Genomic DNA, 19,656 nt, shown 5'->3' on the forward strand with positions numbered 1-19,656 from the left:
ACAACCACACTCAAAGTGGTTTATATATAGGTACTTCAAGTATTTTCCCTGTCTGTCCCGGTAGGCGCACAATCTATCTAATGTACCTGGTGCAATGGGGGGATTAAGTGACTTGCCCAGGGTCATAGGGAGCAGCATAGGATCTGAACCCACAACCTCAGGGTGCTGAGGCCGTAGCTCTAGCCACCACATCACACTCTCCTCCAATACAATATCAGAACTGAGCCAAGTATAGAACAATGAAGCCATTGTGACATCACTGATGAGGCTGGCTCTTATTGGTGGAATGAGGCCGACATCACAATACTAGCTCTGATTATCAAAGGCTGAAACTCTTCACACTATTTGTTTATTCAATTTTCTATACTGTTCTCCCAGGAGAGATCAGAACAGTTTACATTAATTTATTCAGGTACTCAAGCATTTTTCCCTGTCTGTCCCGGTGGGCTCACAATCTAGCTACTGTACCTGGGACAATGGGGGGATTAAGTGATTTGCCCAGGGTCACAAGGAGCAGCGCGGGATTTGAACCCACAACCACAGGGTGGCACAGCAAGAAAGAAGGGCTAAGAGGGAGTTCAGGGTGGGGAGCGTAGGGGACGTGAGGAGAGATTCAGGGGCTACAGAGTGAATGCACTTGTAAGTCAGGAAGGGGAGTCTGAACCTTCAGCGGTGCCGGAGGCAGCAAAGGGAAGAGAGCACAGTAGCAAGAGCTGGGATGGGCTGGAGCGGGCTTTGACGGAGGGAGACTCCAGTAGATGGAACCTAAGCACACTACCGGGCAGGGCTCTGGGTTTCTGACCCAGAAATGTCTAAGAAAAAGGACCATTTAAATTAAATTTATAGAGCGTGTACGGTTGGGCAGACTGGATGGGCCGGCAGAGTATCCAAGAGACTGTCTTATTATTGCTGCTTTTGTGCACAGGCTGAGTTTTTTGGTCTGCGGTTTTATAGAAACATAGAAAAATGAAGGCAGAAAAGGGCCACAGCCCATCAAGTCTGCCCACTCCAGTGACCCTTCGCCCTGATTTTGCCGACCCACCCCCTCCTTTACATCATTAGAGATCCCACGTGAATATCCCATTTATTTTTAAAATCTGCCACGCTGTTGGCCTCAATCACCTGCCGTGGGAGTTCGTTCCAATGATCGACCACCCTCTCGGTGAAGAAATACTTTCTGGAGTCACCATGAAATTTCCCTCCCCTGATTTTCAGCGGATGTCCTCTGGTGGACGAGGGTCCTATAAGACGGAAGATATCCTCTTCCACCTCGATACGGCCCGTGATATATTTGAATGTCTCAATCATGTCCCCTCTCTCTCTTCGTTCCTCAAGCGAGTACAGCTGCAATTTATTCAGCCTTACTTCATACGGGAGATCCTTGAGCCCCGAGGCCATCCTGGTGGCCATCCGCTGAACTGACTCTATTCTCAGCACATCTTTCCGGTAATGTGGTCTCCAGAATTGAACACAATATTCTGATACCTTATTCTGATACCAATATTCTGAACACAATTATCTGATGAAAATGATAGGAGGCTTGCGCCAGAAGACGTATGAGGAGAGACTGGAAGCCCTGAATATGTATACCCTAGAGGAAAGGAGAGACAGGGGAGATATGATTCAGACGTTCAGGGTATTAACGTAGAACAAAATCTTTTCCAGAGAAAGGAAAATGGTAAAACCAGAGGACATAATTTGAGGTTGAGGGGTGGTAGATTCAGGGGCAATGTTAGGAAATTCTATTTTACGGAGAGGGTGGTGGATGCCTGGAATGCGCTCCCGAGAGAGGTGGTGGAGAGTAAAACTGTGACTGAGTTCAAAGAAGCGTGGGATGAACACAGAGGATCTAGAATCAGAAAATAATATTAAATATTGAACTAGGCCAGTTACTGGGCAGACTTGCACGGTCTGTGTCTGTGTATGGCCGTTTGGTGGGGGATGGGCTGGGGAGGGCTTCAATGGCTGGGAGGGTGTAGATGGGCTGGAGTAAGTCTTAACAGAGATTTCGGCAGTTGGAACCCAAGCATAGTACCAGGTAAAGCTTTGGATTCTTGCCCAGAAATAGCTAAGAAGAAAAAATTAAAAAAAAAAAAATTTAAATTGAATCAGGTTGGGCAGACTGGATGGACCATTCGGGTCTTTATCTGCCGTCATCTACTATGTTACTATGATGAAACATGACCCCCTGATGAAACATGGACCGTGTCGGGTCCTTTGGTTTGGTTCAAGGTGGTAACATTAACCGCATTGGTGATTTTGGTTTAATAAACTCAGCCTGCTTCTTTGTACAGCTGTCTGCAGTTCTCTTTGTTGTTGGTTTGCGTCTTGCTCACTGCAGACCGTCTTGGCTTTCTCCCTTTGCTGTTTGTGGTCTTTATCGGCCTAAAACAACACCCGCCCGCTCATGTTTGAAGGGCAAGGCAAGGAGCTGAGATGGCCGAGGGGAAGGGGGGAGGGATAACAGATTTGGGCACCAAGATGGAGAAGTTGGCTCAGGGCCTCACAAGATGTGTGATTTGCAGTTTGAATCAGGCTGTACCACTGAAACATGAGAATAAGGAAGACCCAGTTCCGTGCAACAGTTTTCTATTGTAAGCAGTTCATTGTTGCATAAACCACAAATCTTACCACACTGGAGCCGCGCAGGAAGGACAGCAGATTGCGACAGACGGGCAGCAGGATCAGCATGCAGTTGAAGTTGAGACAAGCCGCTGGTGCTCTAGCCCAGGCCAGCGCCTCCTGTAACGTGATGGGAGTAAATCAGTGAGGCTGGAGTTCCATAGTCTAACACGACCCTTTTAAAATCAAGTGCGCTGTATTTATCAGTCTGAAGTTTTAATTGTACATTCTGGCCCTGGAGAAATTCAAACTCGGTGCAGGCTTGAAAAATCACATTTTGGAGAACTCAGATATTGCTCACATAAAGGACGTCACATCTTACAGGGAATCAAGTTTTATCCATTTACAAAGACTCAAAAGCATGTAACAGAATACAATAAAGCAAAAGTTTATATAAGGGAGTGGATAGCGTAGCTGGTTATAAGAAAGGTTTGGACAAGTTCCTGGAGGAAAAGTCCATAGTGTGTTATTGAGAAAGACATGGGGGAAGCCACTGCTTGCCCTGGATCGGTAGCATGGAATGTTGCTACTCTGGGGATTCTGGAATGTTGTTACTCTCTAGGATTCCGGAACCTTGCTAGTCTTTGAGATGCTGGAATGTTGCTACTCCTCAGGTTTTGGCAGGTACTAGTGACCGTGAGAATGGGGTACTGGGCTTGATAGACCATTGGTCTGACCCAGTAAGGCTTTATGTTCTTATGATGACACAGTGGCATAGTAAGGGGGTGTAAGGGGTAGGTCCGCCCCGGGTGCCATCTTGCTCGGGGCGCCAGCATCCCTCCACCTCTCCGCCCCCTCTGCTACGCACACACCCCTTCCCTTCCCTCGTACCTTTTTAATGTGCTGCTTGCGTTGGCTTCGGCTCTCTCTCTCTCTGATGTCACTTTTGGGACCTGCACCTAGGAAGTGATGTAAGAGAGTGTTGAAGCCGACGCGAGCAGTAAGTTGGTGGCTGTGTGCGCCGAAATGAAAAAGATACGGGGAAGGGGCGCGCAAGCCTTACTACACCACTGTTCCTGTATTGACTGGGGTGACAGACCAACTTAAGGAAAAAGACTCAGATGCCAAAGTCGTAGCTGAGCCTGGAGAGCAGAAAGAGAGGTGGAGTGGAGGAGACTGGGATCCCGGAGAACTGGGTTTCAATTCCCACTGCAGCTCCAGGTAACCCTGGGCAAGTCACTTAAGAACATAAAAACATAAGAATAGCCATACTGGATCAGACCAATGGTCCATCAAGCCCAGTAGCCTTTCCTCACGGTGGCCAATCCAGGTCCCTAGTACCTGGCCAAAACCCAAGGAGTAACAACATTCCTTGCAGAATCTCAAAGAATAGCAAGATTCCGGAATCCCAGAGAATAACAAGATTCTAGAATCCCAAAGAGTAGCAACATTCCATTCAGAATCTCAAAGAATAGCAAGATTCCGGAATCCCAGAGAGTAACAAGATTCTAGAACCCCAAGAGTAACAAGATTCTAGAATCTCAAAGAGTAGTAACATTCCATGCTACCAATACAGGGCAAGCAGTGGCTTCCCCCATGTCTTTCTCAATAACAGACTATGGACTTTTCCTCCAGGAACTTGACCAAACCTTTCTTAAAACCAGCTACACTATCTGCTCTTACCACATTCCCTGGCAACACGTTCCAGAGCTTAACTATTGTCTGAGTGAAAAAAAATGTCCTCCAATTGGTTTTAAAAGTATTTCCCTGCAACTTAACCTTCAATTGCTCCAGAAAAAGGAGGATGGATTGAGACATCCGGGATTTACTTCTGTTGAAAGCGATGGAAGTAAGGAGGTCTGATCGAGACATCCACGTGTTATGTCCACTGAAAGTAATGGAAGTAAAACCCGGATGTCTCAATCCATCCTCCCTTTTTCTGGAGACATATGTTAACCCTAGGTGGGACAGATAAAGTATTTGCATATAATTTGTAGGTGGCTCTATTAGCACTACAGAAATTATAACAGTAGGTGTCCTTTAGTCTTTACTAGAAAGTTCCAGAAGAGAGTATCGGCCATTTTGCTACCCCTGCCCATGCTGGTTCCAACCACAAGATGGCTGCCAGGACCTCCAGCAGCAGTTTCAGGAAGCGATATCTACACTGTCACTCTCATTTGAACAGTCTCTTACTCGCAGCCTTTTCTCACCTAGTCCCCTGGTGGCAGAGCAGAGCAGGGTTACCAGACTGCGGACTTCGATGTGAGGAGGCTCTTCAAAACACGGACAAAGGGCTAGATTCACTAACCTCCTTTCCATGTCCGATCTGTGCCTGATTGCATGCAGGCCGACAAATTCAGTAAAGGATTGCATGCAAATGGGGGCGATCGTTGGCACGTCCTCCCACCACCAACCACATGGATCGCTGGAGAGCGATCCTTGAGCATGCGCAGACCATCTTCCTAGACTGTAGATGGTCTGCTCATGCACTGGTGGTCCTTCGTGCCCATTCTTTTTATTTTTTTAAACTATTTTTCTAAGTTCAGGAGCATGTAGTTTTAACCCACGGGTGGGTTAAAACCACAGGCTCGCACTGCGGGAAAGGGCAGGCAAGTCGGGGTAGAGAGCTGAGAGCAGGACGGTCAGAGCAAGAGAATCGGGGCGGAGAGCAGGGTTTTCGCCCAAGCGACTGGTCCTCGCTAGTTTTTTTGATCGGCCAGCCAGTCGGTAAGCTTAGTGAATCGCGTCCTTCCTGCTTTGCATGCCAATTCCCCTCATTTGCATGCACGGATCGGGACTGGATCGGAGGAGAGGTTGGTGAATCGGGTTGGAGGGAAATCGGGTCGCAAAGGGCTCGCAAACCGATCGGTTTGCGTAGTGAATCTAGCCCAAAGTGCCGGGTTTTGAAAAGCCGTCCGGACCCCCCGGACAGGTCCTCAAAAGGAGGGCATATCCGGGGAAACCCGAATGTACATCTGGTATCCCTAGCCCTGTGTGTCCACAAAGACAAAAGCCGAACTGGCTAGCTTTACTCTAGGTCACTGGTTCCCAACCTTGTCCTGGAGGACCACCAGGCCAATCAGGTTTTCAGGCTAGCCCTAATGAATATGCATGAGAGAGATTTGCATATAATAGAAGTGAGAGGCATGCAAATCTGCTCCATGCATATTCATTAGGGCTAGCCTGAAAACCCGATTGGCCTGGTGATCCTCCAGGACAGGGTTGGGAACCAGTGCTCTAGGAAGCTTTTGCAGGGGAAGAGAACAGGGAATGGGTGACATTACAGGGGAATGGGCCTGGCAATCCGGCTCTTTACCGGGTGGCTGTCGTGTCAGTTCCCTTTTGGGTACTTACCCCGTAGATCAGTCTAGAGTAGTGGTATCTTATGCCGTCATTATAAATCAGAAAGGCGTTCACAAAAAGGTATGCGTTTATTGCCAGCCAGACAAGCTAAAAGAGATGAGAAACAGGTCAAAATGAGGCTTTGCCCTAATTAGAAAGATTTATGTACTATCTGTGCGTTTCAGGAGGTAAAATCATTCAGTGCACTAGAAAAGGTGAAAACGATTGCTCTTTCCGACCATGTCTTGTGCAGGTTGCAGCTCTGACGTATTGCATTTCTTCTTTACAAGTCTTTATTGTAGTGAGAAATGAACAAGTTGAGACGTGTCGTGTCCCCTTACAATGTGGATTAACGGAGCCTTTCCTCCTTCTCCGTCTGCAGACTCAGGAGTTCGTCTGAGGAGCAGTTGGTGGTTCTTAAGCTGTGTTTTTGCTCATTAAACACTTTATATACTGCTCAGCTGAACAAAAGGCAGGAGGGGTGAAATGTATTTGGAGATGTGGAGGGTAAGTGGAGTGGCCTGTGTGCAGACTGTGAGGGGATGTGCGAGTAGAGTGGGGGGGTGAGTGGAATGGACACAGGAGTGTGGGAGAGTGGAGTGGGGAGGGGGGGTGTAAGAGAATGTGGAGAGTCTGTGGATGGAGTGAAGTGTGTTGGAGATTGTGGAGTGAGGGGTGTGATGGATGGGGGGCTGTGAAGTCGTGGGGGTACAAGAGAGAGAGTGTGTGTATGTGGGTGTGTATGCATGGGAGGGTGTAGGAGACATGCTTTTCTCTCTTCTCTCCTGCATTCCACATTCTCTCCCCTTCTCCCTCACTCTTTCCCCTGTATTCTCTCCCTTTGGCTTCCCATTCCTCTCCTCTCTCTTCCCCGCCCCCCCCACCAGCTTGCTTGTTGTGTTTCAGACGCTCTAAGCCAGTGTTTCTCAACTTCTTCAAGCCAAGTACCCCCTAAGTGTAACAAATATCAACTGAGTAACCCCAACCACTGACCGCCTAAGCTCCACCCCAGACCCCGCCCCATAACTAATTATAATGCAATTTCTTCCATTTATTTTTCATATACACAGAATATACACAGCAGATATAAATTCACAAAACTGACACATTTCAATCACTACACTAAAAATAAACTCACTTTTCCTACCTTTGTTGGCTGGTGATTTTATTTTTCTAATCATCTTTTCCCAGTCTCTGGTTGCACTTCCTTCTGTCTGTGCTCATAACTGTGTTTCCAGGGCCTTCTTATCCATTGACTGTTTTTCTCTCCTTCACTTTCTGCCCTGCATCTGTCTTTGGCATTAACTTTTAATATTCAATTTTTCTGCTTTCTTCTCAAAATCTACTTTTCCATGCCTTCCCTTCTCTTCCTATCTCTCTCTCCTTCCCTCCCCATTTCCATGGTCCAACATCTCCCATCTCCCTGTGGTCTGACATCTCTTCCCTTCCTTTCACCCCTTCCCACAGTCTAGCATCTCTCTCCTCTCCTTCCCATAGTCCAGCATCTCTCTCAACTACACAATTTTTCGTAACTGCTTTTGTGCACGGTCTGACTCACCTTGATCGAAGATTTATTGTGAATTTAAACCTGTTTGCTTTTTGTATTGTTTTAAGCATTATGTATGTTTGATCTTATGTAAACCGCCTAGGGCTAGACGGTATAGAAATTTAAAAAATAAATAAATAAATAATTTCTATAGTGCTATCAGACTCCTCTTCTTCCCTTCCATCCCCTGGTTCGGCATCGCTCCCTTCCTTGAGTCATCTCTTCTACCCCCCCCCCCACCACCAGTGTAACATTTCTCTCTCCCCCCTGCAGTCCATATACTCTCCCTTCCTCCTTTCTGCCCCCCTTCCAGACCAACATTTCTCCCTCCTTTCCACCAGTCCAACATTTCTTTCTCTCTTCCTCCTACATGCTTCCTCTCTTCCAGTCCTCCTTCCCTCCCCAACCAATATCTCTTTCTCCCTCCATGAGTCCAACTTTTAATTTCTGCCTTCTCTCACTTCCCCTAGGTGACATTTCTTCCTCCTTCCTTTCTGTCCTCCCCATCCATATCTCCCTCTCCATGAGTCCAACACTTTCTGCCTCCTGCATGGTTATCTTTCTCCTCACCCCTTCCCTCAAATGTGACATCCCTTCTTCCCACCCACCTAAGTCCATCTCTCCACAACCCCACTCACAACTAACATGCTCTCTCCCCATGCATCAAAAATTTCTCCCTCTCCTCCACCTCATATCTATTTCTCCCTCTCTTATCACTCTCACTCCTCCAACAATTTTCCTTCTTTCCTTCCCTCCCCCAACCCCACTCACTACTAATATGCTCTCTCCCCATGCACCATCTCATCCTCCCTCCAGTGTGCAGCACCTTTCCTTTCTCTCCCCTTCTGCCAGGTCCAGCAGCACCTATCCCTTTTCCCATGTCTGCAATACCCCTTCTCCCGTCCCCTTCCCTCCTCCCCCTCTCCATGTCCAGCTGTACCTCTTCTCCCTTCCTTTCCCTCCTCCCCTGTCCAGAAGTACCTCTCCTCTCCCTAATGGCATATAACTTCCCCACACAGCTGCTGCTAGTGTTAGTTTAGCTGGTGGTTTCATCAGGCAGCCTCAGGGCCTTTGCTAGGCTGGTCCACCTCTGACGAAAGAGTTAAGTTGCATCATTGGAGGTGAGACAGCCTAGCAAAGGCCCCAAAGCTACCTGATGGAATCGCCGGCTAAACTATTGCTAGTGGCAGCTGTGTGGGGAAGTTAAAAGCACACAGTGAGCTACTGCTGCTGGTCCAGGGGTGGGGAGAGAAGATGAGGAAAGCGGGAGTCCTAGGAGATATGCAACAGCAGAAGGAAGTTGGGAGACATACAGCGCCGGCACCATGTACCCCCTGACAATGGTGCACGTACCCCCTGGGGTATGCGTACCGTGTGTTGAGAACCTTTGCTCTACGCAATGCCTCCCTGGCTGGGGTTGTCCTGCAAAGAAAGTATGCATAACCCAGGCAGTAGGGAATCTCTGCTATTGCTCAACAGTGACACCTAGAGACCATATTCAGGGTGCACACATACTGGATTCTGAAAACAGCCACATAATCCTTGGCCAGCTGTGATGGGTAGTCTACAAGGGAGGAAGGTTAACAATTAGTGAGAAGAAGAGATCTTAAGTTGAAGTTATGAAAGTTGAAGTCTCAAAGCATTGTGGACCAGTGGAGGTAGGTTCTGAGTTCAAAGGCTGAAAACTCAACTTTTTGCAAAGGGCGTTCATTTTCCCAGTTCAGCACGTTATAAGATTTGAGTCAGGTTTTTGATGGAATTGCAGTGCTGTTCTCTTGATTGACTGTTGGTTCGTAAGGCTTGATTGTTTGGTTTGGTTTTATTTCTATTATGCATGGTGCTTTGTGATTTATAGGCAGTATAGACATTTTTTAAATCAAGGAAATCAACTGATGGATACTTCTCCCCTCCTAACCAGAAAACAACATTCACTCAATTTACAGCTTGGTAATAGAATTAAAAACCAACGGGATAGTTTTGACGTAGAAAATGTCGTGGTGATGGGGGAGTGTGTGTAGTTAAATAGCAGGTAAATGTGTTTGGGGTGTGTCTGGACTGTTGCCTGACCATGGAAAAACAAATCAGGTGGGTTATATGCAGTTGAAACCAATGTTACCAGCTTATGATTTTCGTAGGCGTTGATTCTGAGTAGGGTGGATTATTGTCATGCTCTAAACTTAGGAGTCTCTAAAGAGATGTTGATTAATTCTGCAGCAAGATTAATCAACAGGTATCCCCGGAATGTCTCATATAACACCGGTTTCAAAACAGTTGCATTGGGTATCAATGCAGCAAAGTTAAAATGTTTAGTTAAATGTTTAATTAGTTCAAATGATTGTTTGTCCAACATTTATGACAGAGACTATGTAAACCGTATAGATAATATAGGGTATATAGATTTTTAAAATAAATAAATAAACATTGATTTTGTTTTAAATTATCATCTTCTCTGAATCCTTCTTCTTGCAAAACGGATGCTAATGAGAGAACTTTCATAGGGCAATTTTGAAACCCTGTGCAACCCTGCAGTCATAAGAACACCAAGGTAGACATTGAATTTGATCTTTCCGCCGCTATTTTCTCATATTTAACTATCAAGCACACAGAGTTCCACCAGGAATCAAATTCAATGTCTAAATTTAGCAGACTCTGGGGCCCACTCCTCCAATATGCTGATTTGCCATTGGTTAACTGACTTGTGTACCCAATCTTTGTGATAGAAACACTTCAATACCCCCTCTGACATTATCACCCACTACTCATTATTGACAATTCCATTAATAATTCTCTCCAGTGATGGTTATTATTCATGGATGTGATATGTTCCTCATGTTAGATTGCTTACAGATGACATCAATGTTATTGTTTATGTATCATGAACTGTTATTTCTCCCTTCTTCTTTGTCCCCCTCCCTTTTTATTGATATGGAATGTTGATTATCATGGCCTAATTCTGGGCGTTGCCTCGTGCAGATAATGTTTTCCAGCACAGATATTATTGTCAAGATCCATTATTGTATTTTTTGTATTCTTTGGTTCTTTTGTTATGCAAAAATTTTCAATAAAACATATTGAACTTAAAAAAAAAAGAACACCAAGGTAGGGAGAATGAGAGGGCACTCTCTAAAGTTAAAAGAGGATAGATTCCATACAACGTAAGGAAGTTCTTCTTCACCCAGAGAGTGGGAACGCTCTTCCAGAGTCTGTCATAGGGGAAAACACCCTCAAGGGATTCAAGACAAAGTTAGACAAGTTCCTGCTCAACCAGAACATACGCAGGTAAGGCTAGTCTCAGTTAGGGCGCTAGTCTTTGACCAAGCGCCGCCGCGTAAGCAGACTGCTGGGAACGATGGACCACCGGTCTGACCCAGCGGCAATTCTTATGTTAAAGCCTTGCTGGGTCAGACCACTGGTCCATCAAGCCCAGTAGCCCGTTCTCATGGTGGCCAATCCAGGTCACTAGTACCTGGCCAAAACCCAAGGAGTAACATTCCATACAAAATCTCAAAGAATAGCAAGATTCCGGAATCCCAGAGAGTAACAAGATTCCGGAATCCCCAGAGGAGCAACATTCCATGCTACCGATCCAGAGCAAGCAGTGGCTTCCCCAATGTCTTTCTCAATAACAGACTATGGACTTTTCCTGCAGGATTGTCAGAGGCACATCTTGAAAATCAGTTTGCACCTCCTTTGAAGCAGTTTCAGATATACATTAGATACAAGCAGGAGCTTCAAACTGAGAGCCTGGTGCATGCCCGCCCTCCCTTTCTCTCTCTCTCTCTCTCGCTCCTTCACCCTCTGTGACTGCAAGTGAAAGCACCCATGTTGAGATCAAGTGGGAATTTTTAATGTTGTGGGGGGGGTGGGGGGGGAGGGGGGTATTCAGCAGTTCTTTTGACCTGGATAAAAGATCTTTATAACTCAGCTATAAAACTGAACACTTCAACTTTGGGGTGAGGGTACAAGAGGTTTTTTTTGTAGGAAAAGCAGGTATTTTAGGGAAGAAATGTGTTATGCAAAATCTGAACTTCTATCCTTTTGGCAATGACGAATGCAATGATATAAGTTACTGATGCCAGAGCTGAGAGGGGCGTTTAAATGTAGGAAGATGTTTCTCTCCATCTGGGACGCTTCTATACGGAGAGCTGATTTTAATCATGGAATAGAATTTTTCCCCATCCCCGCGGGATCTGTGTTCATCCCCGTCCCATTCCTGCAAGCTCCGTCCTCATCTGCACAAGCCTCAAACCCTTTAAAATCATAAGTAGCAACATTCTAGAGTTCAGATTGTGATGTCATAAGGCCTCATTCCACCAATGCCTAAGCTCCGTCCTCATCCGCACAAGCCTCAAACCCTTTAAGATCATAAGTAGCAACATTCTAGAGCTCAGATTGTGATGTCATAAGGCCTCATTCCACCAATGCCTAAGCTCCGTCCTCATCCGCACAAGCCTCAAACACTTTAAAATCATAAGTAGCAACATTCTAGAGTTCAGATTGTGATGTCATAAGGCCTCATTCCACCAATGCCTAAGCTCCGTCATCATCCGCAGGGCCTTCCCTCTGCCACATCACTGATTTAATTTATTTATTTATTCGATTTTTTTTAGCCCGTCCTCCCAAAGGAGCCCAGAACGGGTTACAAAGTACATCCATAATAATCCAGACAGAGCAGAGATGACAGTTTACATAAATTACAATATAGACATGAGAATAAAACATATGTACTAAGTAGCATCTGGTGAAATTAAGTGACATAGGTGCGTTGACTGGGTGGCATTTCAGGTTGAATGACTTTAAGGCGCTGGGTTAGTAAAGAGGAAGGTTTTCACGGCCTTCCTGAAGTTCCAGAGTCCATCTAGTGATCTGACAGAAGGAGGGATTGTGTGCCAAAGTTTGGGTATGAAATGTGAGTAGGAGCGTTTGCGGGCGGTTTCAGTTGATACCATCAGTGACACGGCACAGGGAAGGCCCCAGCGGGGAAGGCAGAGAAGCAGTCTGTTCAAGGTGCTGTCTCCGCTGCTGTTTGGAGCTAAGGTATGTCGGTCTCGCAGTGGGAGGGTCGGCGGGGTTCTGCTGCATGAGGGGATGGGAGGGAGGGATGGAAAAATGCTGTGCAGGGGATGGGTGAGAGGGGAAGAAAAGAAAGAAGAACAACTGGGGTGGAGGAGAGGAAGGGAGAGAAAAAATAAGACATCCCTGAAAATAAGCCCTAGTGTGTTTTTTGGACCCCAAATTCATATAAGACATGGTCTTATTTTCAGGGAAACAAGGGTATTAACACATCAACCACAGTTCTTTGCTAGAAATGTCAAATGTGTCTGTAAAATGGAATTTTAAAAGCAGACTAATGCAGGAGATGATAGTCACAGATAAAGATGAAATGGTCTATCCAGTCTGCCCAGTAAGGTGATTAAGGGTGGAACTGCCACCCCCTCGCTGTGGCTTTATTTAGAGTTCTTGCTCTTACTCTATGCAGGTCCCCTCCCCCCCCCCCCCCCCCCAACTCAAGCTAAATACGGTCTTTTCTTGAGAGTATTTTCCTGACACCTCTTGTGATGGCTGACTGGAAGAGATAACAGCCAATTTCTAAACATAGAACAGCAGCTGTCATACACTGTTATGTGCCTGCCACATTATTTGAAAAAGCCGATTAAAAAATGAAACGTGAAAAAGGAGGCGTCCTATGAGACGGGAGATTCGGAGCAGGAGAGAGTCAGGACTCGGCAAAAGAGGCGCAACCTGCTGTTATGACAGAAATTACTCAGCTACAGCCCTTAGGAAGAAACAGAATACAGAGGCTTTGAAATGTTCAATAAATGCTTCAGAAATGAGTAAATCTCAGCTCTCAGACTTTGTTCCAGTTATCGATATGATAACACTTGAATTGTGGACATAAGACACATGACGGCAGAGAAAGGCCAAATGGCCCATCCTCAGCATCCACTATCTCCTCCTCTCCCTATTGGCTAAGGCTCTTAACATTTGCATCTCCTCTTCCTATTGGCCAAAGTTCTTTACACCTGCATTGTGATGTCATAGAACTTTATGCTTATAGAAACATGATGGCAGATAAAGGCCAAATGGCCCATCCTCAGCATCCACTATCTCCTCCTCTCCCTATTGGCTAAGGCTCTTTACACCTGCATTGTGAGGTCATAGAGCTTTATAGTTTTAGAAACAGAAACATTTTATTTATTTTTTAAAATTTCTATACCGTTTTAAAATTGCCCAATTGTAGAACAACTTAGAAAATATTTTAAAGAGGTTCTACAATTGGGCAATGCTGAAACTATTATGTCGAATAGATGTTTCTGTCTCCCAATGAGGGGAATAGGTTAACCAAGAGGATGGCACATCCGATGAGTCTAATCAGAGGAAAGATCCATTGGAAAATTTAACATTATTTCTTGAAACAAGTTACGATGATATTTCAGATTGTGACACCCTTTGCCTCAGAGAATTGTAAAAGTATGGCGTTGAAAAATTATTTCTTGAAAAAAAATTTCCTCTCTTGTGGGCAGAAACTGCAAATGTTTCCAGATGTTTGTAGAGCTTGTAGGCGGAAACAATTTCTTCAGTACAAATCTCGTGTATTATCATTGGCAGCAACTTTTTTCTTAAAATTTCCCACTAAATGTACGATTACTTATTTAAATATGTCGTATGCCTTTTTTGAACCTGATCCAGTTGGAAAGATTCCTGATAGATAGGGAAACAGGTGTTCAAACTAAAGCTTAAAATAGAGATATACAGACTTTTCTTTTTCTTGTTGGTTATGTATGTTTAAGAATGACTGCTTTCTCTTCCTTGATGTGCTTTAGAATACTATATATATTAATATAGTTATATTTAAATAAATAATTTCTATACTGTTTAAACCCAAACAGTTTACATAATTTTACATGCATAATTCTATAAAACAAGTAAGAACCCAAGCACAGTACCGGGTAAAGCTTTGGATTCTTGCCCAGAAATAGCTAAGAAGAATTAAAAAAAAAAAATTAAATTGAATCAGGTTGGGCAGACTGAATGGACCATTCGGGTCTTTATCTGCCGTCATCTACTATGTTACTATGACACTAGATAGACAAAAATCCTCAGATGACGGCAGATAAAGGCCCATCTGCAGCATCCCTTTTCCTAAGAGATCCTCCGTGCCTGTCCCAGGCTTTCTTAAATTCAGCACTCAATCTTTGTCTCCACCACCTCTACCGGGACTCCATCCCGCACATGTACCACCCCTTTCTGTAAAAAAGTATTTCCTTAGATTACTCCTGAGCCTGTCACCTCTTAACTTCATCCTATGCCCTCCCATAACTGGAGTTATCTAGAGACAGATAAAAGAAAAGATTTCAGAAATGCACGTAGAATGTCAATTATTTGAAGTGAGGACAGGAGTGAATACTTACGATCACGAAGACAGAGGGTCCTTCGTTAATAAACCAGTTGCCCATGATCGCAGGAGGCTTGGCACTGACCTTCCTGCTCTGGTACGTTTCTATATTTTCATACAGGGAAGTGAAAATAGCAGCTAATTTCCCCTTTCACAAACGGAGGTGTAACCCATTGGCCAACAAAAATGTTCAGTGTTTTTTCTTTTTTTTGTCAATAGCTAAAGCAGTATTGCTAAACTGCCAGAGTGGCTTCAGTTTGCTTCCTAAAACCAAGCTGCGTTGCTGGGGATGGCCGTTTTTTTTAGTATGAGAGATGCAAGGGGCATCGATGAGTAGATGAAGGGGGGATGCAAATAGACGGATGATGGAAGGTGAGATGGAGGATAGATGGAGCAGCAGTTGACAAGGACAGAAAAAGACCAATTGGGCCATCTAGTCTGACCAGTTATCCTTGTCCATTCTGCAAAGATGGTTATGTTTATAAAAATCTTTATATACCGCATATACAGCCAAAGAAGGATCAAAGTGGTTTACAATATAATTTGGTGTCAGGTCAAAAGCGCGCCGGGACAAAGGCGCATGCAGACAATTGAGCGCAGCGCAGAGGCGCACGCCGAAGAAAATTACTTTTAAAGGGCTCCGACAGGGGGGTTAGGGAGGGAACCCCCCCCCCACTTTACTTTATACAGATCGCGCCACGTTGTGGGGGCATTGTGGGGGGTTTGGGGGGTTGTAACCCCCCACATTTTACTGAAAACTTAACTTTTTCCCTAAAAAACAGGGAAACAGTTAAGTTTCCAATATAATGAGGGAGGTTACAAGCCCCCAAACCCCCCACAACGCCGCCACAATCTGTATTAAGTAAACTGGGGGGTTCCCCAACAAAACCCCCCGTCGGAGTTCCTAAAAACACTCTTTTTCTTCGGCGCGTGCTTCCATCTTGCGCTCAGTTGTCAGCGCACGCCTTTGTCTTCGGCGATTTTGTCTATGAACCTATAATTCATTCAAAACTATGAAAAGAAAAAAAGTAACATTTTTAATCTTCCCCTCATTTTCACCTTATTCCATAGCACCTGGCCACCTGACCCATAGAAACACAGAAAAATTAATGCAGTTATAGACCATATGGCCTGTCTAGTCTACCTAACCATGCCATTGAGTTTCTGGAGAGTTCCAACCTAGCTAAGGCATAGCCTGTAGGGGTCACGTTTCTCTTTCCTTTCCTTCCCTAGCCCAGCCCCTCCCACCTCCAGCCCCATCTCAGCTGGCCTTGCTTCTGTTCTTAATAGAATGTTGAGAAGACTCTTTCCACTGTTTCCATCTGTCCTATTCCAACAAGATCATGAAAAGGATCTGGTTGTCATCGTTGAGGATACGTTGAAACCCTCAGCTCAATGTGCGGCGGCTGCTAAGAAAGCAAATATAATGTTAGGAATTATCAGGGAAGGAATGAAAAACAAAGATGAAAATGTTATAATGCCCTTGGATCGCTCTATGGTATGGCCACATCTCGAATATTGTGTGCAGTTCTGGTCGCTGTATCTCAAAAAAGATATAGCGAATTAGAAAAGGTTCAGAGAAGGGCGACAAAAATGATAAAAGGAATGGGACGACTTCCCTATGAGGAAAGGCTAAAGCGGCTAAGGCTCTTCAGCTTGGAGAAGAGACGGCTCAGGGGTGAGATGATAGAGGTCTGTAAAATACTGAGTGGAGTGGAAAGGGTAGATGTGAATCGCTTGTTCACTCTTTCCAAAAATACTAGGACTAGGGGACACGCGATGAAGCTACTAAGTAGTAGGTTTAAAAGAAACCAGAGAAAATATTTCTTCACACAAGGTATAATTAAACTCTGGAATTTGTTGCCAGAGAATGTGGTAAAATCAGTTTGCTTTTCGGGGTTTAAAAAAAAGGTTTGGATACGTTCCTAAAAGAACTCCATAGGCCATTATTGAGATGGCTTGGGGAAATCCACTGCTTATTCCTAGGATAAGCAGCATGAAATCTGTTTTACTATTTGAGATCTAGCTAGGTACTCGGGACGTGGGTTGGCCACTGTTGGAAACAGGATACTGGGCTTGATGGAGCTTCGGTCTGTCCCAGTAAGGCAACTCTCATGTTCTTATGAAGGGGAGGAAGCTGGCTTTGTCTTGTTGCATTGGGCCATTCTGCTAAACATTCAGTTTCTGTGGAAATAATTACTCAAAGTTGTGGTAACTGGTGGGGGAAGGGAAGGATTGGTGTAATAGCTCCAAATAAAGGATGTATGGTTTTGAAGGCATAAAGCACTGGGTCTTGGTGGCTGAAGACAGGGCACAGTTATCAAGGAAACAGCAACTTCTGCTGAAATCTCTGTTCCAACAAGTTCCAAGTTGAAGTTCAATTGATTTAATATACTGCAAATATAAAACTAGAAGGTAAATCTAAGCGGTTTACAATTAAACATTGTAAATAAAACCGAAAAGAAATTAAATAGGGTAAGAACAAAAAAAAGTCATAACATAAAGGAAAACAATTGAGAACATGGGGAAAGAGGGAATTGGGGGATTACAATAAAAATAGAAAGGTTGGGGAAAGGGATGAACAATGTGGTAAGGGAAGGAACGGAGAATTTAATCTGCCCCACTCGGAAGAAAAGTAGCCACCAGGAGGCAGTAAGCGAAGAGCTAAAAGCCAAAGAGAAGTTGTAGGCCTTTAATTGTGCCTTGAAGGTTACAAATGATTTCTCGGAACGAAGGTAAAAAGGCCAAGAACATAAGAATAGCCTTACTGGGTCAGACCAATGGTCCATCAAGCCCAGTAGCCCTTTCTCAAAGTGGGCAATCCAAGTTCCTAGTACCTGGCCAAAACCTAAGGAGTAGCAACATTCCATACAGAATCTCAAAGAATAGCAAGATTCCAGAATCCCAGAGACTAACAATATTCTAGAATCCCAAGGAGTAGCAACATTCCATATAGAATCTCAAAGAATAGCAAGATTCCAGAATCCCAGAGAGTAACAATATTCTAGAATCCCAAGGAGTAGCAACATTCCATATAGAATGTCAAAGAATAGCAAAATTCCAGAATCCCAGAGTAGCATGATTCTAGAACCCCAAAGAGTAGCAAGATTCTAGAACCCCAAAGAGTAGCAACATTCCATATAGAATCTCAAAGAATAGCAAGATTCCGGAATCCCAGAGAGTAACAATATTTTAGAATCCTAAAGAGTAGCAACATTCCATATAGAATCTCAAAGAATAGCAAAATTCCAGAATCCCAGAGTAGCATGATTCTAGAACCCCAAAGAGTAGCAAGATTCTAGAACCCCAAAGAGTAGCAACATTCCATATAGAATCTCAAAGAATAGCAAGATTCCGGAATCCCAGAGAGTAATAAGATTCTAGAATCCCAAAGAGTAGCAACATTCCATGCTACCGATCGAGGGCAAGCAGTGGTTTCCCCCATGTCTTTCTCAATAACAGACTATGGACTTTTCCTCCAGGAACTTGTCCAAACCTTTCTTAAAACCAGCCACGCTATCCGCTCTTACTACAACCTCTGGCAACATGTTCCAGAGCTTAACTATTCTCTAAGTGAAAAAAATTTCCTCCTATTGGTTTTAAAAGTATTTCCCTGTAACTTCATTGAGTGTCCCCTAGCTTTTGTAATTTTTGAAGGATCCACTTGTACTTGTCTAAACGAGGGAATGACTAATAACTGCTGTTGTGAGGAGCATAATCCAGTCCTTGGTTTTATATACCGATTCATCCCTACAATAGGGCTCAACTCAGTTTACAGAAATAATTATAGGACAAGGAAAGAGTATTGAGTTACAAGCTTCATCATTTATACGCACTAATTTAAAATAGAAGAATCAGCTAGAAATTTCTGAAACAGATAAGTTTTCAAGACTTTCCTAAAGGTTAATAGAGAAGGGAGAAGTCTAACATCTGAGGGAAGTTTATTCCAAATTTTTGCATAAGAAAAAGCAAAAGATCGGCATAGATTGACTAAAACCTTAATTCCTTTAACAGAAGGAAAGGCAGGCTATAGGAGTAGTCACCCCCTATAACTCCTGATCCTATAACGTAGATTACTTCAGAGCAGGTACCATAGGTAGATATTTAAAAGTGTCAATCATATCCCCTCTCTTCCACCTTTCTTCTAGAGTATACATATTGTGTTGGGGCCAGGGGTAAGCCTAGCGCTGGCAAAAGGTTCTTTGAGGCGAATATGGGACCAGAAGAACCCTCGAGAGAATCTGGTGGGAAAGGATATTATATTTAAAAGGGATGTGATATGACACCGGAAGCATGTGTTCTGATCTCAGAAGCGGTGAGATGTGATCGAACTTAGAGCAGCGATGGAGTAATCTCACTGCAGTATTCTGGACTAATTGTAGACGATGTAATTGGTATTCCGGGAGTTCAATGAGAACAGAATTGCAGTAATCAAGTTTGCTCAAAACAAGAGAATGGATTAGAAAACGGAGTGAGCTTTGTTGAAGAAATGAACGAATGGATCGAATCTGGCAGAGAGCAAAGAAAGATGAGGAAACCAACTTAGAAATGTGTGTATGAAAGCGTTAGGGTATTATCTATTGTTACACCCAGAATTTTGGTTTAGATGAGAATTGTAAGGGACTCCTTTCATGGTGCGCCCTCACCTGGAGTACTGTGTCCAGCACTGGTCGCCATACATGAAGAAGGACACGGTCTTTGACCTATGGGCTGCCGCGTGAGCGGACTGCTGGGCATGATGGACCACTGGTCTGACCCAGCAGCGGCAAGTGAAATGTGAAGTATTTTCAGGTAAATTCTTTGAAGAAAA

At 44.3% G+C, this 19,656-nt stretch overlaps 1 protein-coding gene across 2 annotated transcripts in view; it reads right to left on the bottom strand.

Annotated features, from left to right (window-relative positions):
• Positions 1 to 19,656, bottom strand: part of LOC117362603 (cytochrome b-245 heavy chain) — a 62,021-nt gene that overhangs the window by 37,371 nt on the left and 4,994 nt on the right. The window contains exons 1-3 of one of the 2 annotated variants that reach the window (XM_033949217.1): positions 14,863 to 14,955; positions 5,917 to 6,012; positions 2,632 to 2,742 (exon numbers count right to left, since the gene is read on the bottom strand). In XM_033949217.1, coding sequence (XP_033805108.1) covers positions 2,632 to 2,742; positions 5,917 to 6,012; positions 14,863 to 14,907 — 252 coding nt within the window. In that variant the 5' untranslated portion in view covers positions 14,908 to 14,955. Of the gene's footprint in view, positions 1 to 2,631; positions 2,743 to 5,916; positions 6,013 to 14,862; positions 14,956 to 19,656 lie in introns of those variants that run through there. The other variant, XM_033949218.1, reaches the window with a different exon arrangement.

The sequence above is a fragment of the Geotrypetes seraphini genome, chromosome 6 (assembly GCF_902459505.1).
Source record: "Geotrypetes seraphini chromosome 6, aGeoSer1.1, whole genome shotgun sequence".
In the NCBI taxonomy this organism is placed as follows: Eukaryota; Metazoa; Chordata; class Amphibia; order Gymnophiona; family Dermophiidae; genus Geotrypetes; species Geotrypetes seraphini.